The sequence below is a fragment of the Gasterosteus aculeatus genome, chromosome 7 (assembly GCF_964276395.1).
Source record: "Gasterosteus aculeatus chromosome 7, fGasAcu3.hap1.1, whole genome shotgun sequence".
NCBI classification, from domain to species: Eukaryota; Metazoa; Chordata; class Actinopteri; order Perciformes; family Gasterosteidae; genus Gasterosteus; species Gasterosteus aculeatus.
The window spans coordinates 11113348-11134249 of record NC_135694.1 but is presented as its reverse complement, the minus strand read 5'-3'; the positions used below and the strand labels follow the sequence as shown (position 1 = coordinate 11134249).

Here is a 20902-nt window from a genome sequence, read left to right as displayed (position 1 = left end):
CAGAATGTTTCAAAGCTCTCGTTATTGAGAAGCAGTTACCATTGGTGTGTGTGTGTGTGTGTGTGTGTGTGTGTGTGTGTGTGTGTGTGCTCTGCTGACTCGTGCTCCTCTCTCCTGCTGCAGTGCTGATTCTCTGGAGATCATAGTAAGCAGAACATACAGTATGGATCTCCTCTACCTCGTCTCCTACTTCCCCTGCTCCTTATCCATGTCTGTCCCTTCCTGCCTGCTTGCTGTCTCTCAATTACACACATATGATGCGTGTAATTCATTTTTCTTCTTATTTGCTAGTGGAGACATGGGATTTTAAAAATGACCCCATCACCCGCTACTCTCCCACCTTGGTCTGCTTTTTTTAATTGCCAGCTGCAGTTACCATACGCTACTCACTGGCTTCTATCCCTGTGTTCACAGCTTCACTGCGATGATGAATCACTGCCGTATGGGGGGTGGGGGCGGGAGTCAGATATTGAAAGAGAGAGAGAGAGAGAGGCATAGACATGAGGGGAATTTCAGAGCGCGGCTAGCACACACAGCATAGCCAGGAGCAAATGAGCTGGAAACATCCAGACGGCGTCCGCCTCCCACTGGGGTGGATAACAGTTCACACCTGGCTTCATCGAGTCACCATGTCTCTCGAGTGGGCCCTTGTGATTGGATTGCGTTTCCCGGCTACATGCTATTCAGGACATTGCCCCTTGTTGTTACCAGAAAAGATGCCGACAGGTTTAATTGCCCGGGACACACACAGACAGTGGATTAAGGCCTGGGAGTGGACCTTCACACTACATCCAGAAACATTCATCAGAACTGAATTAGGGCACTTTATGGTGCTCCGGCCGTCGGTAGCCAACTGTTGGACCGGCGTGACGCCCACACAGATAACGGGGTGCCCTTGAACATAGTCGGGGACACATTGGATTTCACCAGCTGTGAATGTGTCAGTCAGAGCACATGTGTGCTCAAATAGAGACAATGTGCACTTAAGGGCATGAACGGACTCATATAGACCACGAGCATGAAGCACACCAACCAGCTGGTATGAGACGAACCAAGCAGTCCCTGCTCATCATAGTGTCATTCATACTTTTGGTAGTTTCTCACTCGCTCACACACACACACACACACACACACACACATGCAAGGAAAGAAATAAGTGCACTAGGGCGAGAGAATCTATGAGATAACAAGTGAGATAACTGCAGAGTAATTGAAGGGACTACAGCAGCAGTACGGGGGTCGGCCTTTTATCTTGAAGTAGAATACGTAAGGAGTGGGGACTGCACACTGCACCGAAAACAACTTCAATATTTTATCACCACAGCTCAGGCTGGACATCAAAAGATCAGATTCTCTTCCTTTTCCAGTCCTCCACAACCCCCGGCCAACAGTGATGAGTGGGTGGGTTGTGAGATACTGTGAATATACATCAGAGTTTCAGTTTATTCCTCCTATTACCTCTCTCTCATCCACTACAATGGTTTATAAAAAAGAAAAATACAAGGAGAGAGTTTTAGGTCTTATTTTAGCCTGCAGATCTATATTCTAAGCTAATTCAAATGCTGCCTCACCTCCAAATCACACAGCTGACTAATTTGAAACCAGTCTAGATGAATCCCAATGCGCCGCGACTGCAGAAGATAAAGCAAGGACGGTGGAGATGGCCAGCCTGCTGTTTAGCTCCTTAAATTTCAGATTTCTTGCTTTCGAGCGGGCAACTCCCCTCTCTGCTGTGCACTGCTGCCATGTGTTTACACTAAGCACTGAGCCTGTGTGTGTGTGTGTGTGTGTGTGTGAGGGGGGGGGGGTTCTTAGTGTACCAAATTCTAAAATGAGGCCACTGCGCCGTTCAGCCATTACTGGCCTTTAATTAAAAGCATCACTTCCATGCTAGATAGTTGCTTGTTTTCCATATTTGGTTATTGTGAAATTGATCAATACCCGGCGGCCCTTAACACTTCCAAGCCTATGCAACTGGGGATTGGAAGAGAGAGAAAGCCCTCTGTCAATCACAATTAAACTACCATGGACTAGATGTATTGTTTTCATTACCCACTGGAACAATTGCAATATCAGTGTGGACGCCATGCAGTCAAATCAGCTGCTATTATAGATTCTTCTGAATCAAGGCAGGGCATTATGAATCATGGGAAAAGAGAAAGTAATTGCTTCTGAATGAAACTATGAGAGGCATCTCATTCATGACAGAGCGCTGCAGCTGTATTCCATCTAGCTCGACATAAATGCTTTTGTACGCCCTTTTTGGCCTTTTGCCAGCGGTATGGCTCCGCTGACATCGACTGGCGGAACAAGTCCGGGTTGAGGATCAGCACACCTCGGTAATGAACATTTTAGTGATATAGAACCAGATGCCGAGCACCAACTATGGCCCGCCATCCCAGCAGCTTCCAACACGTGGGACACTGGGTAATTCATCAAACGAGGGATTGATTAGAGATTTTGTCGCTCTGGCTGCAGACACAAGATGAGAACTACTTTAGCTTGGCTGATCGGATGAGAGCTGAAATATATTCGACAAACGTGTGGGAAACGGGAGACAGTCAAAGAAAGAGATGGAGAGAGAAACTATTGATCAAGCAAAGCTGTGCTGTCCGTCGATAGGGGGCTCTATCCAGGTAGACAAATTACGCCAAAAAAGAGGGTGTGTGGGCATGGTGTTTATAATGCTGTGTCCTCTTCTTTGTGTCTGCGGGGGCAGGGCATGGCCGTGAGCGTGCTTGCACACTTGCACACCAAGCAGAGCCACACTGTGTGGCTCTTTCGGATCGAAACACACTTACTGCCCATGTGCAGACTACTCACTTATGCGGCACGCAACAAATATTGGCAAAATTAGTCTGCAAGCCATATATTGGATATTAAGGTTTACCACGAAACAGAAAATAATTAGGGAGAGACAGGGAATATTTCTTATTGAGTAACATCAGTATATTATGCTTTTCCATGAAGAATACATGGAAAAATGAAACTTGTATGTTGCTCAAGCAAATGAAAAGTTTTACCAAGGGCAGCAGGATGAAAAAGCAAATATTACTTTCCAGTATGATGGCCAGAGAACATGAATGACTTCATCTTAATCAACTTACACAAGCACTACAAATAGATATGTTAATAATTGAATGCAAATGGGAGATTAGAATAAAAACTAAGGGGTAGGGGATATGATGAGGAGGGAATACAAAGTGAATGCTATTTGCAGGTACTGGAGTGACAATGGGAATTAACTGTAGGGTCCGTGGGTGGAGGTGGGATGTGTGTGTTTGGAGACAGGAGTGGGGAGCTGTAATAGGAGAGAGGGGGAAACGTACAATTCAATCTCTCCTCTCTTCTTTCACAGCATTTCAATGAGCTTGAGACGGCCTTCAGGCTAATCCCAGAGCCACATGAGATTATCAATTCATCCGCCCTTGAGGTGGGTCGGAGGGGATTCTCCAGACCCTTCATTCGCCGAAAAGGAAGGTGAAATAAGAACTCAATGGGTTTGCGGATAAGAAGGGCCCATTGAAAGATACGCATGCAACAACAACAGTGGCATCCGCGATGGCGGAACCAGTGATGCTGGTGGCACAATGGCCAGCTTCAGAACGGACAAGTGTGTGAAGGAATGACACTGCTCAGCTTATAATAATGGTCGTCTTTGGTGCATTTAAAGCCGACCTAGATGGCAAATCGCTTTCCTGTCCTTTGTTGCGTGTGTGCATGTTAAGCCGTGGCCTTAATGTCGATGCAGCGTTTTGTTTTACTGTGCTATTCTCCTGCTAGGATTCCTCCGTCACTTTTAAAAGCTCTTAGCGGGTGATTGTTTGTCAGGCCTCTAAAACACGCCAGCTGACTGGGCAGCCAAAACTATTCTGTTCACAAAGAACAGCATCGCCATGAATAATACAGGAAGTGCCAAGTACAGGTGCGGGGACACGAGGTTCAGGCATTTTTGTTCCCAGCAGGTCAAGTAGGAAAACAGTCGGTAAGCACAATATAGCCGTATTTGTAAGGAGTGATCTGTCAGAGAGAGACAGCAGAAGGTAAAGAATACTCAGCAACGACATAATTCATGGCCAGGTTGGAGGCTTCAGCTAGATCTTACTTAGCTTCCGTAACACAATTAATATCCTTCTGGATTCTCTGATGGGCGACGGTGAAATAAGAAACAAAATCAAATGTATTATCAGTGTTGCAGTGGCCACTTTTTGCTCGTATGCGTAACCTCCATCGATCTCTGACCCTCCTCAGGTGGACTTTTTTGTCTGAAGGGGCAAAATATATAAAAGGCAAATTAAATCTGGAGTGAAATTTGTCTGTGCCCGGCATTTGTCTGCAAATTATAGCAAGGCTGAAGCGCTCTTGAAAGAAAATGCTTTTTTTCCCTTTGGCGGGAAAGTTTACCTAACATGAACAAGCAACGACCCAGAATATGCCAAACTGTATGGTGCCGGCAGTCGCTCGGGGAGCCGCATCTTTGTTCATTTCAGGCACTAAAAAATAATTACAAAGTACATACAGAAAGCTGGTTGCAGCTATAATAATACATCTGCTGGCCAACAAGCAGAGACGTCGTGGCAACAAGAAGAAATGAACTAATGAGGAGCAGCAAAACAGCTGAGTCACATGTAGAAAAGGAAACACAATGTCCATCACTGGAAAACTACTGTGATAATGTACTTGGATTACTTGTAGAAATATGAAAGCATGAATTAGGAGTGCCAAATAGCGTGGGGCATGTACAATAGAGGCTCCAGGTGGAAAACACATGTACATACATACAGGTGCTTTATGGGAACATTATTGATCTAGATTTTCAATGTTATTAGTCAGAATGACTGCCTTCAAGACACAGCACCTCCGTAATATTATCTGCACATACCCGTCATCCGTCAGATTACAAAAGAACACGATTCAATACAGCAGTGATGCTGAGAGCATCCCAACACAGCACATCCCAGGAAAGTACCACAGGGGCAGAATCACATGAATGGGTCCACACATCCACATTTCTTTAAGTGAGTCAAAAAGGTTGATAGTAATAAAAGACTATATATACATATATAGTTTTTTTATTTTGTTTATATACACACACTTCTTCAGATGCTAAACATTGTAAAAAGCCCACTATGATATGGAATTGCACGCATGGCTTAAGCAAAAAGGTTTCGGAATTTAAAAATGAATACTATTAAAATATATCATATGCATTGCAATGCACCTCAATATATTCATTATTTATGGACGTGGTGAGGGATGATCCTGATCTCCAGGCCCCCATCATTTAACACCACAAAAGGCCCCTGATTCCTGCCCCGCTTCAAAATGGTTCCATCAGTGATGTGAGGGTAGTTTTAGTCCAACAGCCGGTAATCAGCAGGGAGTCTGTTTATCCTACACAGATTTGAATGGAGGCACACACCATTAGATGTCATTTTTTCTGTCATGTACACCGGATTCAGCGCACACGTTTAATGAACTCTGCTGGATTATTAGCGCTTAAACAGCTCCATGGATGGACGAGAGCAGACTTTCATTGACACGCCACAGCGACTGCATTGGCTGTTAAAGACACACTGCATTACAATATCGCAACAATATCCAGCTAACAAAGAGCACTTTCACTCAAACTTATGCGTTACTGCTGGAATTCTAACTTCTGAATTCATGTTCATTCATACTACTAAAGTTATTAGACGATTGAGATGAGGAACATACCTTCTGGCCAACGGATGATTATTTGTTCTGTAAAATGTATAAAGATGATTCTAAGGGCCCGATGATAGTTTATGAACAAACAAGCAAGAGCTCGGATTTATTTTCATCCAAAATCCACTGTTTATAATGTCACTTTTTAAATGCTTTATTATTGTTATTGTCTTGAACAATGTTGGGATGATGTGTATAATGAAGCATGTGGATTTAACTGTGGGTGCAATACATCGCTGTGTTTAATCCTCAGAAATCTTTTATTGTATTCATATCCCCGATGTAACCTTACTGACGGCGCTATCGTTGGCACCTTAGCAGGTATTATAGCTACTGCATTTATGTAGAAAAGAAATTACCATAGACACCAAAAAAAAGGAAAAGATAGCCGGGTGTTTGTCTGACTCGCTGTTTGTTTATCACTACAGAAGCAAAGATTTACCGGAATTACAAATGGGTGAAAGAGGGAAAGGATGATCGCCAATTTTTTTTTTGCCAATGTGAGATTTGATCTGACCAACATCAAATAAGCACAATACCAACAGTACACCAGCCTCCTATGAATCTATCAATCATTATTTGTTTTCTTACAAATTGCCTCCACTGAGCGCACGTCACTGAGAGGGTTACAGCAGACACCGCTAGAAAGAAATAGACAACTTATAGCTTATAGACAACTTTTGAAATGCAAGACATTTATTTTGTTTCTATAAGGCCTATAGTGTTTTCCGTAGCATTATATTCAAAGTCAAGTTTTTTTTTTAAACAATTCTTTAGTGCCGGATCACAACAGAAGTCATTTAAGGTTGTCTTCCCTATAGAACAGGTCTGTGCCTTAAACAGAGAAATAGTAAAGCGCTATTTCTATTCTTTAGAAGCTGCACTTGTTGAAATAAAAACGTATGATCCACACAGTTTGCCTAAACCAGCCACTGAATGGCTTACTGTCACATTACTATTGTTTGAACATCTAATGAATAAATGTGCATGTATAAATGCTTAAGCCCCGTTACCAGTAACGTAGGACTCCCTCAGCCTACAGGGAGCAGCAGAGGGAGCAGGAAAAGGAGTTGCACAGGGAACGCAGCAGGGTAGGGCGAAGGGGGAGTTCAGGGAGAGGCGGGAGGGAGGAGAGGGATGACAAGGTGAAGGGGACACTGTCTGCTCAAGTTACCTCAGCTCCCACAGGGATGAATACAATGGGAATGAGTGCTTGACTGCGTGCGCATGTCAGTCCCGATGATGTACCGCGTCAACTTGAGTAAAGCTCTGCTTCTGTGCCGATGCCCTGAGGAAATATTTACACTCTCAGCAGAGCTTCCTGAGTGTATGCATGTGTGGAGGGACAAAGAAAGTATGGGGGATTTGACTTCCTTACAAAGTTGTATTTCCTTCCACCAAATCCTGGATAGAGAAAGTGCTATGTGCAATGCATTCTGGGAGTGTAATCATTGCTGAATCGTAACGCCACTATTTCATGTGGTCAGTACTCAATGATAGACTCTGCCTCAACCTGTATTGTTGCTGCCATTTGCGCTAGCAAAGATGCTAACTTTGGTCCTATAATCACATTCTATATCCACAACGTTGCTGTTGTGTTAAGGGGTAACCCTGAATAGTCAATCATTCATCGTAAAAGCCTGATTCTATTGCCAAGCTCAGTTGAATCTTAGTGGTGGAAAAACGTGCCTTTGGAACAACCATCATTCCGTTAAAGCCATTGAGGGGGGGAGCTGATTTTGCTTCCCATGAACAACATATGTGTATAGGCCTTTTTGGTTTAAATATCAACTTATTAGTAGAACATTCATTGCACACTTGAAAAAAGTGAATACATTTCCCAGTTTGATGAACCAATAACCCCAACATAATGCCAGACGTTTAAAAAACGAATACATTGTTTTCCTTATTTTGTTGGTAATTAAATAAAAAGTGGGATAAGAATATAGACCTATATATAATATAGACCTAGCCCTTTGTTCCTGTCAATATGAAAATAATTGAGAAATAATTATCGACAACTCAGGTTATTTTTTCACTTTTGTATGAAGAAACAGTGCACTCAGCTCCTGCAATAGATTAACAGACCTATTGATGAAAATAACTGAATGGATAAAAGAATGTGATGGCTAAGAGCCTTTTAGCGCCTGCCAGTTGCTTCAACCCGTGTCGTGTTAACACTGCTAGCATTTTGAAAAGAATCTCTCACACACACACACACACACACACACACACACACACACACACACACACACACACAGTGTTTGCGGATACTTTTGCTCCACTGAATTCAATCAGGGCCAGAGTATTGACACTAGTCACACATGCGTTTCTGCTATTTACAAAGTGTCAACAAAGGAATCGACAGACATGAGATGTGTTATCTAAGCACCTGTGAGAAATAATTGCTTTCCCCAATTTTTACCCAGGCGTTATATTTTGATCCACATTCCCAGAGCGTGCACACATTCACACACAAACATTCCTCCCACAGATTCTTATTCTGGCGTGTAGTCGAAGGTCTTTGATAATGTGCGCAAGTGGTTGGAGGGGTCTCAAAGCAATTACAAAAGCCCCATTAATTGTCCCTTCATGCACACTGTGGTTTGAAAGCTCACCCGGTCTTTAATTAAAACAAAGCAGAGGTGAAAAATCTGGCTTTCCTTACCCACCTACCTATCCGAAGAGCATAAGGGCCATTAAAGCAAAATAGGAGATGTGTGCTGTGCTCAGTACTAAAGTTATTGTGGGAGAGACATCTCCTCTACTGCACATGTAAAGCGAGTTGTGAAAATTAGCACTGATTTAAAATGTCAATTTATACAAGTGAAGAGCACAATTCCTGCCAAAACCATATGTGGATCCAAGCGAATACTTTCACCTGCCAACCTCAGGACCACATGCCAGTGAACGTGGCCGTCCGTCTTCAACCAATCCCCTTCAGGCACTTCTAAACTCCATCGGGCTCAGAGCTGCCCTCTTTTGGGCGAGCCAAAATTGCCTCAAACACCATTTCATTCCTTACTCACGCAGCCTCTTTTTTCTTGCTGCTTTCCTCCCTTCACATCTCTCTGCCCGCGCTGTCACACTCCGCGTCTGCAAATGGCAAGATAGCTGCAACCTCCACGGTCCACCTCCATCTCATTTAGGGAGGAAGTATAGTGGGTTCTTGTGTGTGTGTGTGTGTGTGTGTGTGTGTGTGTGTGGATTAATGGGCATGAACAAAATAAATAAAAGCAAGCCAAGTAATTATTCAGGATTCACACAGTGTTTCTGGCCTAATGAGGGGCCGGTTAATTACTAGGGTCCGGACCGCAGCTCCTGAGGGCCGGCTAGAGAGGAGACAGGAGCCGCAGAAGAGGTGGGAGGACTGAATAACAACAATAAACTTCAAAATGGAGAGTTAGAGAGAATATGTATATATATATATATATACAGCAAATAAATAAATAAAAAAGAGCTCGCCATGCACTTGTCTGACTTTTATGTGCGACCATGCGCGCTTTTCTTCCTGATGGCTTCTGAGGTCAAAGCAGATTTCCTTTATTGGATCAGGGGGTTTGATCAGAGGCTGTTTTTTTGTTTTCTCTCACGGAGGCTCGTGGCTCTGCTTATATTCCTTCTGAGCTTTTCTGGCTGGTGATGAAGATCTGAGGGGGCCAAAGCCTCTCCTTAAGTCCGTCAGGAAGCACACCGTGTTCAGCAGAGTCATTGCTGAACACAGTGTGACCTTCATCATACAAGTGGGCTGCCAATCGATGTCATCATATGTCATCGCTAGTGATGTACCGAGCAAATTATAGCGTTGCCGGTCAGAATGAGAGCGAATGCGTTTCGACAATCAGATTAGATTTTTTCTGTAAATCTCAAAATAGCAAAGTTGAAAGATGTGGTCTATAATGTCATAAAATAATTCACAAAGAAATAATATATTTTGAGCACTTATAAGTTAAAATTCCATTGCTAGTTATTAAATTGCAAATCATTTGCGTATTATGAGTGATGAGAAGCACTCGCAGAAATCTGCTGCAGGTGGCGGGGAGCACACACACGTGGCATTTGCGGCCTTGTACAGAAATAATTTGGGGCTTATAACTGGGAGAACGTTTTTACATGCTGTTTAATGGACTTAATGAACAGCCAAGTGCAGCAGGTTTAACACTGACCCATTGATCAGCACCAGAATCTGCTTAGAATCGGACTAAGAGTAAGGACTAAGAATCGGATCAAGAGCTCTCAGTTTGCTTGTTTGGTTCGTAAAAGGCAAACTACCTAACGGGCCGTACCAACGAGGTAGACTGACCCAACCACTCAGGCACACTGACCCAAACTCAACAGAAACAAGGTGTGACCCTTGATGAGCTACATTATGTTATTACAGTATATTATTATTGTTTTTGTATTGTGTGTCATGGTTCTTGTATGGCCTAAATAAAATGACTCTATACATAAAGAATAACATATCTATCTGTGGGAAGTAAAATAAAAAAAACATGAAATAGGATGAAGGATTTGTAGAGGAGGCAGATTGAAATCAGCAGTGCTGCTTGCAAACGCACTCTGAACTCAATTAGTACGCTGGACAGCACCGGCAGCTGGATTCATTGTGCACATGCACGTGTTGTGCCAACGCCCTGCCAAGAATTGCGCGGATCCAGCCGAGCACCTCCCTTTTCTCTCTCTCTCTCTCTCTCTCTCTAGCTCGCTCCCCCTCCCTCAAATAAACAGAGGACAAGACAGCGAGAGAAACAAAGCATTTGCACTGCACAGCATCTCTGTCTGAGCTGGTTCCAGATGAATAAGGCAGGATACCAAGTGGCCCACTTATACGCTACGCAGAGACAAATAAACCAGTCAATCACCGCGGGTTGCTGCTGGATTACAAATGCTCTCTCTCCCTGGAGTGTGTGCGTGTGTGATGGGTGCATGAGATAGCTTGTTTTTCATTTGTTGTGCTTAAATTAATCTGTGTGCATGAAAACAATGGTACAGTGTGCACAACAACCTCAAGTTTCAACCGAGTGTTTTTTCAAGTGTAATAGCAGCAGATGTTCCTCCTGTTAATGAGAAGAGATATAGAGGCGGTTTAAGACCAGTGGATACATTTGAGAGTAAATGCTGTTGGAGAGCATTGGTGTTTGGCTTTCGAGGTCATTGGAGTACGTTCCTTCCTACATGCCGCCCTTCATGTACTAGCCTCCCCAGAGCAAACAGACCAGCGGAAGAGGCGCAAACAATATTAAACAAAGAAGGGATTGGAATTCACTTCAGATGCTCAGACACACACACAGCCATCTCAATATGGGCTGTCGCGCCGCTCAGCAGCATCGGTATGCAGGAACTCGACAAATGAATTCAGCGTGGGTGAGCGGCGGGGAGCTTCCCTTTATCCACGGCAAAAAGGCAACCGTGTTAACTTCGGTACATGGTGATCACTCCTAAAATAAACTTTCCGCCAATCGGAACACCAGGCCTGCTCAATGGTGTCTGCTCTTATCTGCTACGTCAGGTGGCTGCTCATAAATAGGCAATGCCGGGAAAAGGAGAAAAAAAAACCAAGAGGACTGCAGTCTATTCTGACATGGAGGGGTGGGGATCAGGGGGCCAGCTCAATTCAATCCTGGGAGCTCTCGAAATAACTCAGGACCAGAGAATTTAGGAGGTGATGCACAGTTCAACTTATACACCTTATCTTGTGTTGCAGCATTTATAGAAATAGTTTGTGATGAACGCATATCCACAATTTTCATTTTTTTTAAATGGAAATACATTTTAAGACACTTCGGTGTACCATTTCCAAGTCAACTACTTTACCTTAAACACACATTTCTAACCGTTAGTGGACCCGGAGGTAAATCTATTTTGACTACTACTAAGAAAAACACACCGTTGATGGACGTAGGGGTGAGAGGGGAGAGAGGGGTGAGAGGGGGAGGAGGGGGTTGTTGAATAGTGCCTGAGAGACATCCACACGGGTGCGGCCTGAATCAAGCGAAGCGGATAACCCCGGGCGAATCTTGTTTTAGAAGCAGCCTCTCAGCGTGTCACACTGTATTCTGTCCCCTGCCCTCGCCGCAGGGGCCTAAAATGTGTGACTTCTTAAAAGTGTGTAACAGTGTACAAAATAAAAAGCTTGGGGAAACTTAATATAAAGGACGTATTCTCACCTACAATAAGGTGAGGTGAGTTTAATCATTAAAACTCTTTTTCACTGATTGAATTTAGAAACAAAGTGAAACTGAAACTCCAGTCAGAGCTGATCTTTGGTAAGCAGCTACAGAGTCATCCTCCAGTTTAGTTGTGCATATCTGGGATTCAACAATTAGCTTTACGTTGGATGGAACCTGAATGTTGATAAAATACTGCACAACTGAACTTTTCAGTTTAATATAAACTATATTCATCTATATATGCATAGATACTCTATAATGACATCTCCTTCCTCTACTGTCTGAAAAGCAGTAATGATACTCCTCCAGCGTTACTCCTTCATTCTCTGGACAACAAGTGCTGTGACATTAAAAGAAGGGGCGGCCCTTGCTGGTGGACAGAAGGCATTTGCCATTCTTTTAATGAGGTTTTTAGAATTTATAAACTAAAATGATGGCCCGAGCTTTAAACCACGTACCAGCTGTCCATCTTTAATTATGTAGAAGACAAATCAAAACAACATGACATGGAAGAGGGAGAATCTGGATTAAACTTGAGTAAAGACTGTAAAGCTGATGACGGACAAAAGATAAAAGGATGCAGGATTGGTTTCATTCACAAATTCAAACGCTACAAAAACCCTACCTGTGATTTCAGAGCAGGTTCAAGGAAAAACTCCACGATGGTTGACGTGATGAAACAAATGTTGATTCGCAGATTGTACAAGTCCAGAAAAAGGCTCAAGGAAATAGAGCAGCTTTTGTGGCGAAAAGTAGGAAGACGCAAAGAGATGGAAGAGAAGACGCTGAAGAGGAGGAGCCCAAAGATCAACTCAGGGAAGGCTCTTAAAGTGAAGAGATCAAATGTGTTTTCCAGAACGGCAGAAAGGAAGACAGACGTGTTGGTGTGAAGTTGAGCAGCTGCTTTGAGGAAGGAAAGAAGTAACAGAAACCAGCAATAATAATGCATGCACACTGAACAAGGCTTACACACTGTTGTAGAACACATTTACAAAATGCATAGAGTATGTACACATTTATTGGTGTGTGTGTGTGTGTGTGTGTGTGTGTGTGTGTGTGTGTGTGTGTGTGTGTGTGTGTGTGTGTGTGTGTGTGTGTGTGTGTGATTGTGCTAGTATGGCAACGTTTCAGCAAGAAAACACTGCAGGAAAACAGTGAGTGGAGGGAAGTGAACTTTAAACAGCAGCCGGCGAACACATAATACTAGTATTGCGTAGTTAGATTGGTGAATAATACAATGAAATCAGCAAATCTTTGGAACGCCTGAGAGGCATTTTATAAAAAAAAGAGGTTTATTCTATTTCTAAGTCTGTTAGAACAGGTTCAAAAAGTTAGAGGACATTTTATGTGGTTTTCCGTCTGTGAAATTGTTTTTGACAGGTGAGAGTTTTAAAGCATGATACAAACGTACCATGCTTTGAAAGTCTGCACTATCCGGGGCAGGTTCTTTGTAGGAATAAAAGCATTGAGGATTTTTAATTGTGTTTTAATGACGCAACTTATATAATATAACACAATATCTTGTTTGCATGGATACAGAAATATAATAAAATAAAAAACAACAGTACAATTAGGGTGCTTGGAATCTGGCACAATAATTAGTATGGCCTCGTACTAAATCCAAAATAATTCTGGAATAAATCATTTAGATTAGTCTTAAGAAATGCTTTGTCACATATGTGAGATAGTTTCATGAAGTTTGACCTAGTTTGGTGCACTTAGATAGTCCTCCTCAGATTTTCTGCAGTATAACAATGTGTTTGTTCAGGCTGCGGGCAAAGTCCTTCCCTCCACTCCGCAAAACACCCCCCCCCACACACACACATCCCCTGGCTCCCTCCACAGAACACATGTTGCTATGCGCTATATAGCCTATATATATATATTCTGTTTGGTGGCATGGCAACCAACACAACTACAAGCGAAGATAAACTCAATCACAAATGAAATATACGATGGTTTAAGAATGAGTGAAGAAGGTTTCTGCGACACAGCTCAACTGAGTACCCGCCACTTAATAAGCAAATGAAGACTTATGCAAACAGGTCTATTAGCCTGTCACCCTACCTCTGCCCCTGTTTAAATCAATCCTGGGAGGAGCGCTGAATGCTAATTGTACAGGAGCTCCATGTTTCCAAGCCGAGATCAGCTACATGCTCAATTCTTAAACGCTAAAAAAAGTAGTAGTTTCACCCGTGGAGATGTCGTCTTTTCAATGCCGGTGGGGTACACACCCAAGTCAAAATACACCACAATCTATACTGCATGAACTCAGTGAAAGCACTAGCCCATATAAACACTAATCATTTTCTAATAAAAAAATCACAAGCCATGCATCTATGTGGACGCCACTCTCTCCCTAATCTCCTTTGCTGTAAGCGACATCACGACACTCACACGTCGAGAGCCAAGGAGCTAATCTCACAGTGAACCAAGTTGTTCGATCCGAGGTGATACTAAGAATAACGCGCCTGTGACAGCAGGATAGAAGAGGAGGGATTGTGGAGTGGAGCACTTTAACTCTGGGTGCTATCACCAGTCACTCCAGACACACACACCATTGCTAAAGAAAAAGTTCCACTTACGATCGTTGCAGAATGAACCTCCGTAGGACGTCATGGTGCAGTCGCAGGTGAAGCCCTCCCACTGTTGGAGACACACTCCCTGATGGTAGCAAGACTCCTCCGTACAGGTGGTACTGGGTCCTGGGGGCAGAACCAGCACATGGTTTGTTTTTTTAATCCACAGATTAGGAACTCATAGGGAGGACCACCTCATGGTGTACAGGGACTTTAAATGAGGTACTTGCTGGTGTATTAAAGCACATTCGGCTCTGTGGGCAGTCTCCTCTGTGGGACTGCTCAGAGATACACATTTACATTCAAGCACCCACTGGTTTTATACTCCCAGGTCTCTAATTCTCACAGAAGTGTTTTTGAGCCAAACTATGGCTAGAGAAGTGAAACATACGTTCAGGAGTTAAGAGCAAAGAGGCTGAAGAGACGGGATTTGCGAGCCTAATGTTGTGTCATATCCTTCATGTACAACAATGTGTGGCTGCAGAAAGGCTAAGCAGCTAGTGAACAATTATGAAACATGCACATCCTACTGTATGGGTAAAACACAATTCTGCAACTAATGATAGCTCTGTTCAGGGGACCCACATTTGTTAAATCACTTATTATAAAATGACATATGAATAGCGTAGATATTCTACTGTTCCCACTTTACATGTTTTCATTGCACACTGATGATATAACTGAATATATCCATCATACTTTTATCGACCCTGTGCGTATCAATATTTCATACAATATATTCATATAATATTTATATATACATTTAAATATTTGATGATAATTCATCTCAACATATATTTTACGGCTCTTTCAATGTCAGATGAGATGGTAAACAGCATACAACTGTTCAAAGTCTTTTATGTGTCAGAGGAACATTTTTTTTAAAACATCCCGTTTTAAAGGGCTGAGGTTATTAAAATATCCCCCGATGTGTTTTGTACAAAAACATATTGTTTCTTTTTTTATAAAGCTTAAACAAGGCTTCAGCGACAGTCCAAGTTAAATGGATATCTTCAAATGTTACAGCTCCTTTACAACCAATCCCACTTGCTGTTACAGTCCCTGCACTGCACATCAACAGGGAGACACAGAGGGAATTGTACATAAGCTCCGTAACTTTGGAGTTTTCTGTCTGACTGCTGAAGCCTGATACCGTATGAAGTTCTGAATGGGCAATCTGTGGAGTCTCTCCCCCATTAATCACATATAAAGAGGCCCCTCATTGGCAGGTATGCAAAGGGGGAATGACAGCAGCAAGCGAACACCTCCCTCAATATCCATAAGGACACCCGACTACTTTTTTATGACTCATCTAAACAAATTGTGAACCTTTTTAAACTGTTTACTGGCATGTCTATCTTAAGCTTAAACCTCACATTAGTAATAGGTGAGGAGACTCAATAACTAACAAATAACAGTAGCTGCTTATTCGTGGACTAAATGATTTGATTTATGATGCTCAGAAATGTATTCAGCTTCAATTTGACATTAATTCAAGGTTGGAACCTGATGTATAATTGCCAGCACATTTGCATTTAAAATTACTGGTGGTTGAGTATGTTCCTGTTTAGCATCTCCATTATATCGGCACAAGGCGATTGTGTGTGTGTGTGTGTTTTGGCGGATGGTGTGTCCTGTTTCCACACACGTCGGCGGGGGGGCTAAAAATATTTAAATTGTCAATTAGAAAACTCCAATGCTGTAATTTCTCGAAGGAATTTCAGCCACTTAGAAAGGATGTGGAAAAATGATATCTCCACTCCAACGTATACATACTGCTACTGACCAATAAAATAAACATGAACATATATTTTTTTCAAACTATAATATAATAGGCAGACAACCAGAAATGATCCTTCTAATAACGTTCTCTTCTATGAATTGAAAAGGAAACAAAGCTCGATACTTGATGAAAGAAAAGGATGCTGATCAAGTCTTGGCTACAACACAAACATATTTCAGGACTGTGATGGAGGTGGGGATTTTTCGGGAACACAAACATTTCCAATGAACCATTGTCCAGTGCCTAAATTAATTTATTAATAAATTAAGACTAAATTGTTTCTACGTGGATAAACTGACATCTCACTTTGCCATGTGCAAATGACCCAATTAAAAAGACAGCCCCTGCCTGACCCCCTAACACACCCTTGCATGAAACATAAAAAAATAATAAGTAATCCAGCTACAAGTGCTTTTATTTTGTGCTCCAAAATGGCCACTTACATGCAATGCCATCTCCTTTCCATCAGCCTTTTCTATTAGTAGTTTCTAACCACACTAATTGCCCCATTAATTACTCACCCATAAAAGGGTCCCTTGATAAGCTAATTAAGCATATGGTCATAATTAATAACCCAGTCATGTAATCGCTTCCTCAATTTTCCTTCAGCTATCGATCGGTCTAACACCACCGCTGCATGGCTGTCTGAGAATCCGTTACTGCGTGCCGTGGGTTTGTTGGAGCATGAAACTCCATCTGTTTTGTTTACTCTAAATGTTCTGGCAAATGCGACAAAATATAGGAAACCAATAAGACTAACGCTTCGATAAAAACCAAAGTTAACACACATCCCCACTCCCCTGCTGCTGCACCTGCATCAAAAAACAGAACCAGTTGAGTTAATAACTCAAAGATTATTTAGTGTTTTCATCTGTAATGGATCTCACAATAGTGTGAGGAACTGAGGGGCAGTATCGTCGAAGAAACCTGCATTCCAGCCATATGGCTCCACCCACTTGCTCTGGAGCATTGGGGCCAGATGAGGGATGAGAGACACCTGGGGGTCTGCAGTCGCCTTGGGTAGAAGTCTTTTACTGGTTCTGTGACAGAGCTAGGGACCGAGCTTTTCCTTTGCTGTGCTGTGTTGCTTCAAGCACCTAACAATACATTATCACTCTAGTCAGATAGTGATGCTCTGCCGGCATTGGTTTCATGCTGCGGTTCGTCATTTTGTTCATTGCCATTCTGGGGGTTTTGGGACAAAATGGGGCTTAGTACAACCAAATGCTGTAAGAGAATGTTTAGGAAACCAAAATGTATACTGTGTCAACAAAACAAATGAGAAGTAGTCTCAGTCTACACTCTTCTTTTTGAAAACACAGGTGTCTCCCCCTCATGGCCGATAGAGACAAAGCCAGATTAAATTAATTTGAACTCTGCTGCTGCTTCTACAACTACAAAGATTCATGTGTCTGCTAGTAATGGTACTTCACATTATTTAAACATGAATTTAGCCATACAGAGGCTCATTTAATAATGGTTGGCCTTGTTTACGCATCTCCCCGCCTTGAGCTACAGCAACTCAACAACAATGCTTCAGTATTAGCATTTCAACTCTCTCTGTCTGGTTCTTTGTTGTTATGATCTGCTGACTCAGTGGAAAGCACCAAAAAACAGCTCAATGTTCTGCCCTTTCTTTAGGCTCAGGTCTCATGAGACTAAAACAGCAGCCACCTTTGAACACTGCGCATCCCCAGGCAAAAAGCTAACAATGACTTCTGAAACATGCGGGTCTGGACTTCTCCAGGGCAACACTGCCATTTGGGAAAGTAGTCTTCACTACATCTGCTATTGTTTTAGGACTCCAGGATTTCAGAGATTGGATCTGAGCTGTTGTTGTTAGAGGGTATCAATCAAAATAGAACTGATCTGATTAGTTTGGCTTCTTTCCTAATAGGGACATAGTGTGAATTTGATTGTAATGGATAAAGTCAACCAAGGTGATTATGATGTATGGCTTTAGAATCAACATGGGGATACACTGATTTGCAACAGCCTCAAGTGTGTGTGACGTAATAGTTAGTCAAAAAGATCTACTGGCACCTTAAATCCTTAACCAATATTAGCATCCATCTTGGTTTCCAAGGGGATCAAATGTGAGCTTAATGCAGCTTTCGGGGACAGCAATTGCGCTGTAGGCGGCTGGCAGAAGGAGCTGGGTTAGGGATTGAGAAAAAGAAAAAAAGCTGGATCAGTGCTGCATCGAGTGCGGCCCTCAGGGAAATCAAGTCTGTGCTCTTCGACACTGCATGCCTTTGAGACGCGTTGGGGGGAGGTCAAAGGGCTGCAAGGGGAAATGCTAAAGCCAAGAGCTACTGTTATACTCTGGATTAACTACTCAACAAAGGAGCCATGGAGGTGATCTGTGCACAGCAGAGGTAAAAACAACATGAACAACAAATGTAATGGATTAATCGCATGATTTCTCTATGAGTAACAGCAATTAATCACATTACACACAAAATTCAATAATGATTTAGCATTAAGTAATATTATAAGAACACTATAACAGGGACTCTCAGAGCAACACCTAGTTTACATATATACATTCGTTTTCTTCTTTTACTTGAACAAGTGGGATTACCATAGACCAGTTGTCAGTCGATCGCGGGCTGAGTTGCAGTTGAGAAATTTTGACTCCAGGACACTTTGTTGAGCCGTTGAAAACAGAACTTGACCCACAGCAATACTAAGTTGGGTCATGGTGCCCACACACTTACACATTAAACAGTAACATTTGAGCACAACACAACATTAAACAGTAAAATTTGAGCACAACACAACAGAACCTAGAAAAACACACATAAACATAAACACTAGAACATGAACAGAACAAATAGGGATTTAAATGGATCCAAAGATTGTCCCATAATGCAATGCGCCTACCAGCGCAGCCTAACGCGCTACTGTAGCGACTCTCGATAATGGAATTCGAGACATCAACTTGATTTGAATAGATTTATTTAGAAACAGGGAAACAGAGCTGCCGACTTTTCCAAAAACCTTGGCGTGAGAACGGCCGGGGGTGGTGGGGGGGGGTGCAGACGAACCCCGACGACGTGCTTTCTGCTCCGCTGATAGGAGCGCGCGGACGTATCCGCGCAGCGCAATACCGAGCGCGTTGTAAACGTGTCCATGGACAGAAAAGGGAACCTTACATTACTGTTGTGTTCTGGCGCCCCTCTTTTTCAATGGTAGTCTCCCAATTTTTTTGGCGTGAGAAATCGGAGGTGTGGCGTGAGAGCGTGTGAAACCGATCAAATGCGTGAGTCTCACGGCCAATGCGTGAGAGTTGGCAGCCCAGGCTATGGGCAAAGACTGGGCGGAGCTTGAGAGTGCACGTTATGATGAGCAAGTGCAGAGCATCTTGTCAGAATTTGACAGGCGCTTCACTGACTTTGCATCCATTGAGCCTGTTGTCAGCTATCTCTGTTTTCCATTTGGGGAAAATGTAGATGTGGATTGTATAACGTCCAAAGTGGCATTACTCTTCAACCTGGATAGCTGTGCTGTTGAGAATGAGATCCTCACACTGAAGAATGACATTAAGCTCAAATCCAGAGCAACACCTGACATGAATGTCCAATTCTGGAATCTAATGCAGAAAGAGAAGTACCCCAACCTCAGACAAACTGCGGAGAATTTGACTGCACTTTTTGGATCAACATATTTGTGTGAGTCTGCCTTTTCACATATGAAAATCATCAAGTCAAAATACAGATCCATGGATGGATTTCCTCTGGAGAATCTCAAAGAAAGAAAAAACAGACGCTGATGCAGGTTGAGAAATTAACTTTTTTTTTTTTACCATCTATACCTCCTACTTTACATTTTGTTACTCCTCTGCACCAAGCCAGTTTCTGGGACACAGAAGGCGAATAACATTTTCAGATGAAAGCACTGCTACACAGCTTTAACACAAACAACTGTTTGTATACATCTGTGAATGATGGACGTCTGCTTCTCCCACTCACCATCGCAGCCTCGTTCCACCTGACCCACCCGGTGGAGGGCATCTGCAATCAGGTCAGGGAGTCTCCCGTTCAGGTCCACGGAGGCCAGGCAGCCCTGGTACCCGTCCCGGGATGCTATCAGCTTGGGCAGATTGCTGTACATGTTCTTTGTCACGCCACCGATGTACAGCTCCCCTGGAAAGCAGACATTAAGAAACCCACTGTGAGGATTGTTGGATACATTCTAGAAATATAGAAAGTTAATCATCATCCGAGAATCACTTTCATTTAAGACCCAGTCAACAGACACAACAGCATTTATTACATTATAATTTAAATGGCAGAGCATCTTTTAGTTACTGCAGCTGCTCACGCAAGCAGGCGACATACGGTAAATCACAAGGTCGGTTGTCCATACATATTTCAAACACTACTGCATAGTTAAGAATTTAAAACCGTATCTGCAAAATCATCCTGCGGCAAGAACTATACACAAGTAATTCCATCGAAGGCCAAGTTGAAGAAGAGGAATACATCCGATTGAGGTGTATGCATTCACCCAATGTGACGGGAGGAGGATGTTGATTGGCACCAGTAGACTTAAAAAAAAACACACTTAACAGAAAGCAACTGAAATTGCAGAACTACTGCAAAACAATTTCAGTATTTGTTAACTGAAAAAAAAAATTACAGTTGGGCAAAAAGAGC

General features: G+C 42.7%; 1 protein-coding gene across 13 annotated transcripts in view; it reads right to left on the bottom strand.

Moving 5' to 3' along the window:
• The window catches only part of nrxn2b (neurexin 2b), a 551159-nt gene that overhangs the window by 209114 nt on the left and 321143 nt on the right, over nucleotides 1-20902 (bottom strand). For all 13 annotated transcript variants that reach the window (XM_078105711.1, XM_040180539.2, XM_040180546.2 and 10 more), the window contains 2 exons: nucleotides 20216-20389; nucleotides 14465-14584 (listed from right to left, as the gene is read on the bottom strand). In XM_078105711.1, coding sequence (XP_077961837.1) covers nucleotides 14465-14584; nucleotides 20216-20389 — 294 coding nt within the window. The remainder of the gene's footprint in view (nucleotides 1-14464; nucleotides 14585-20215; nucleotides 20390-20902) is intronic.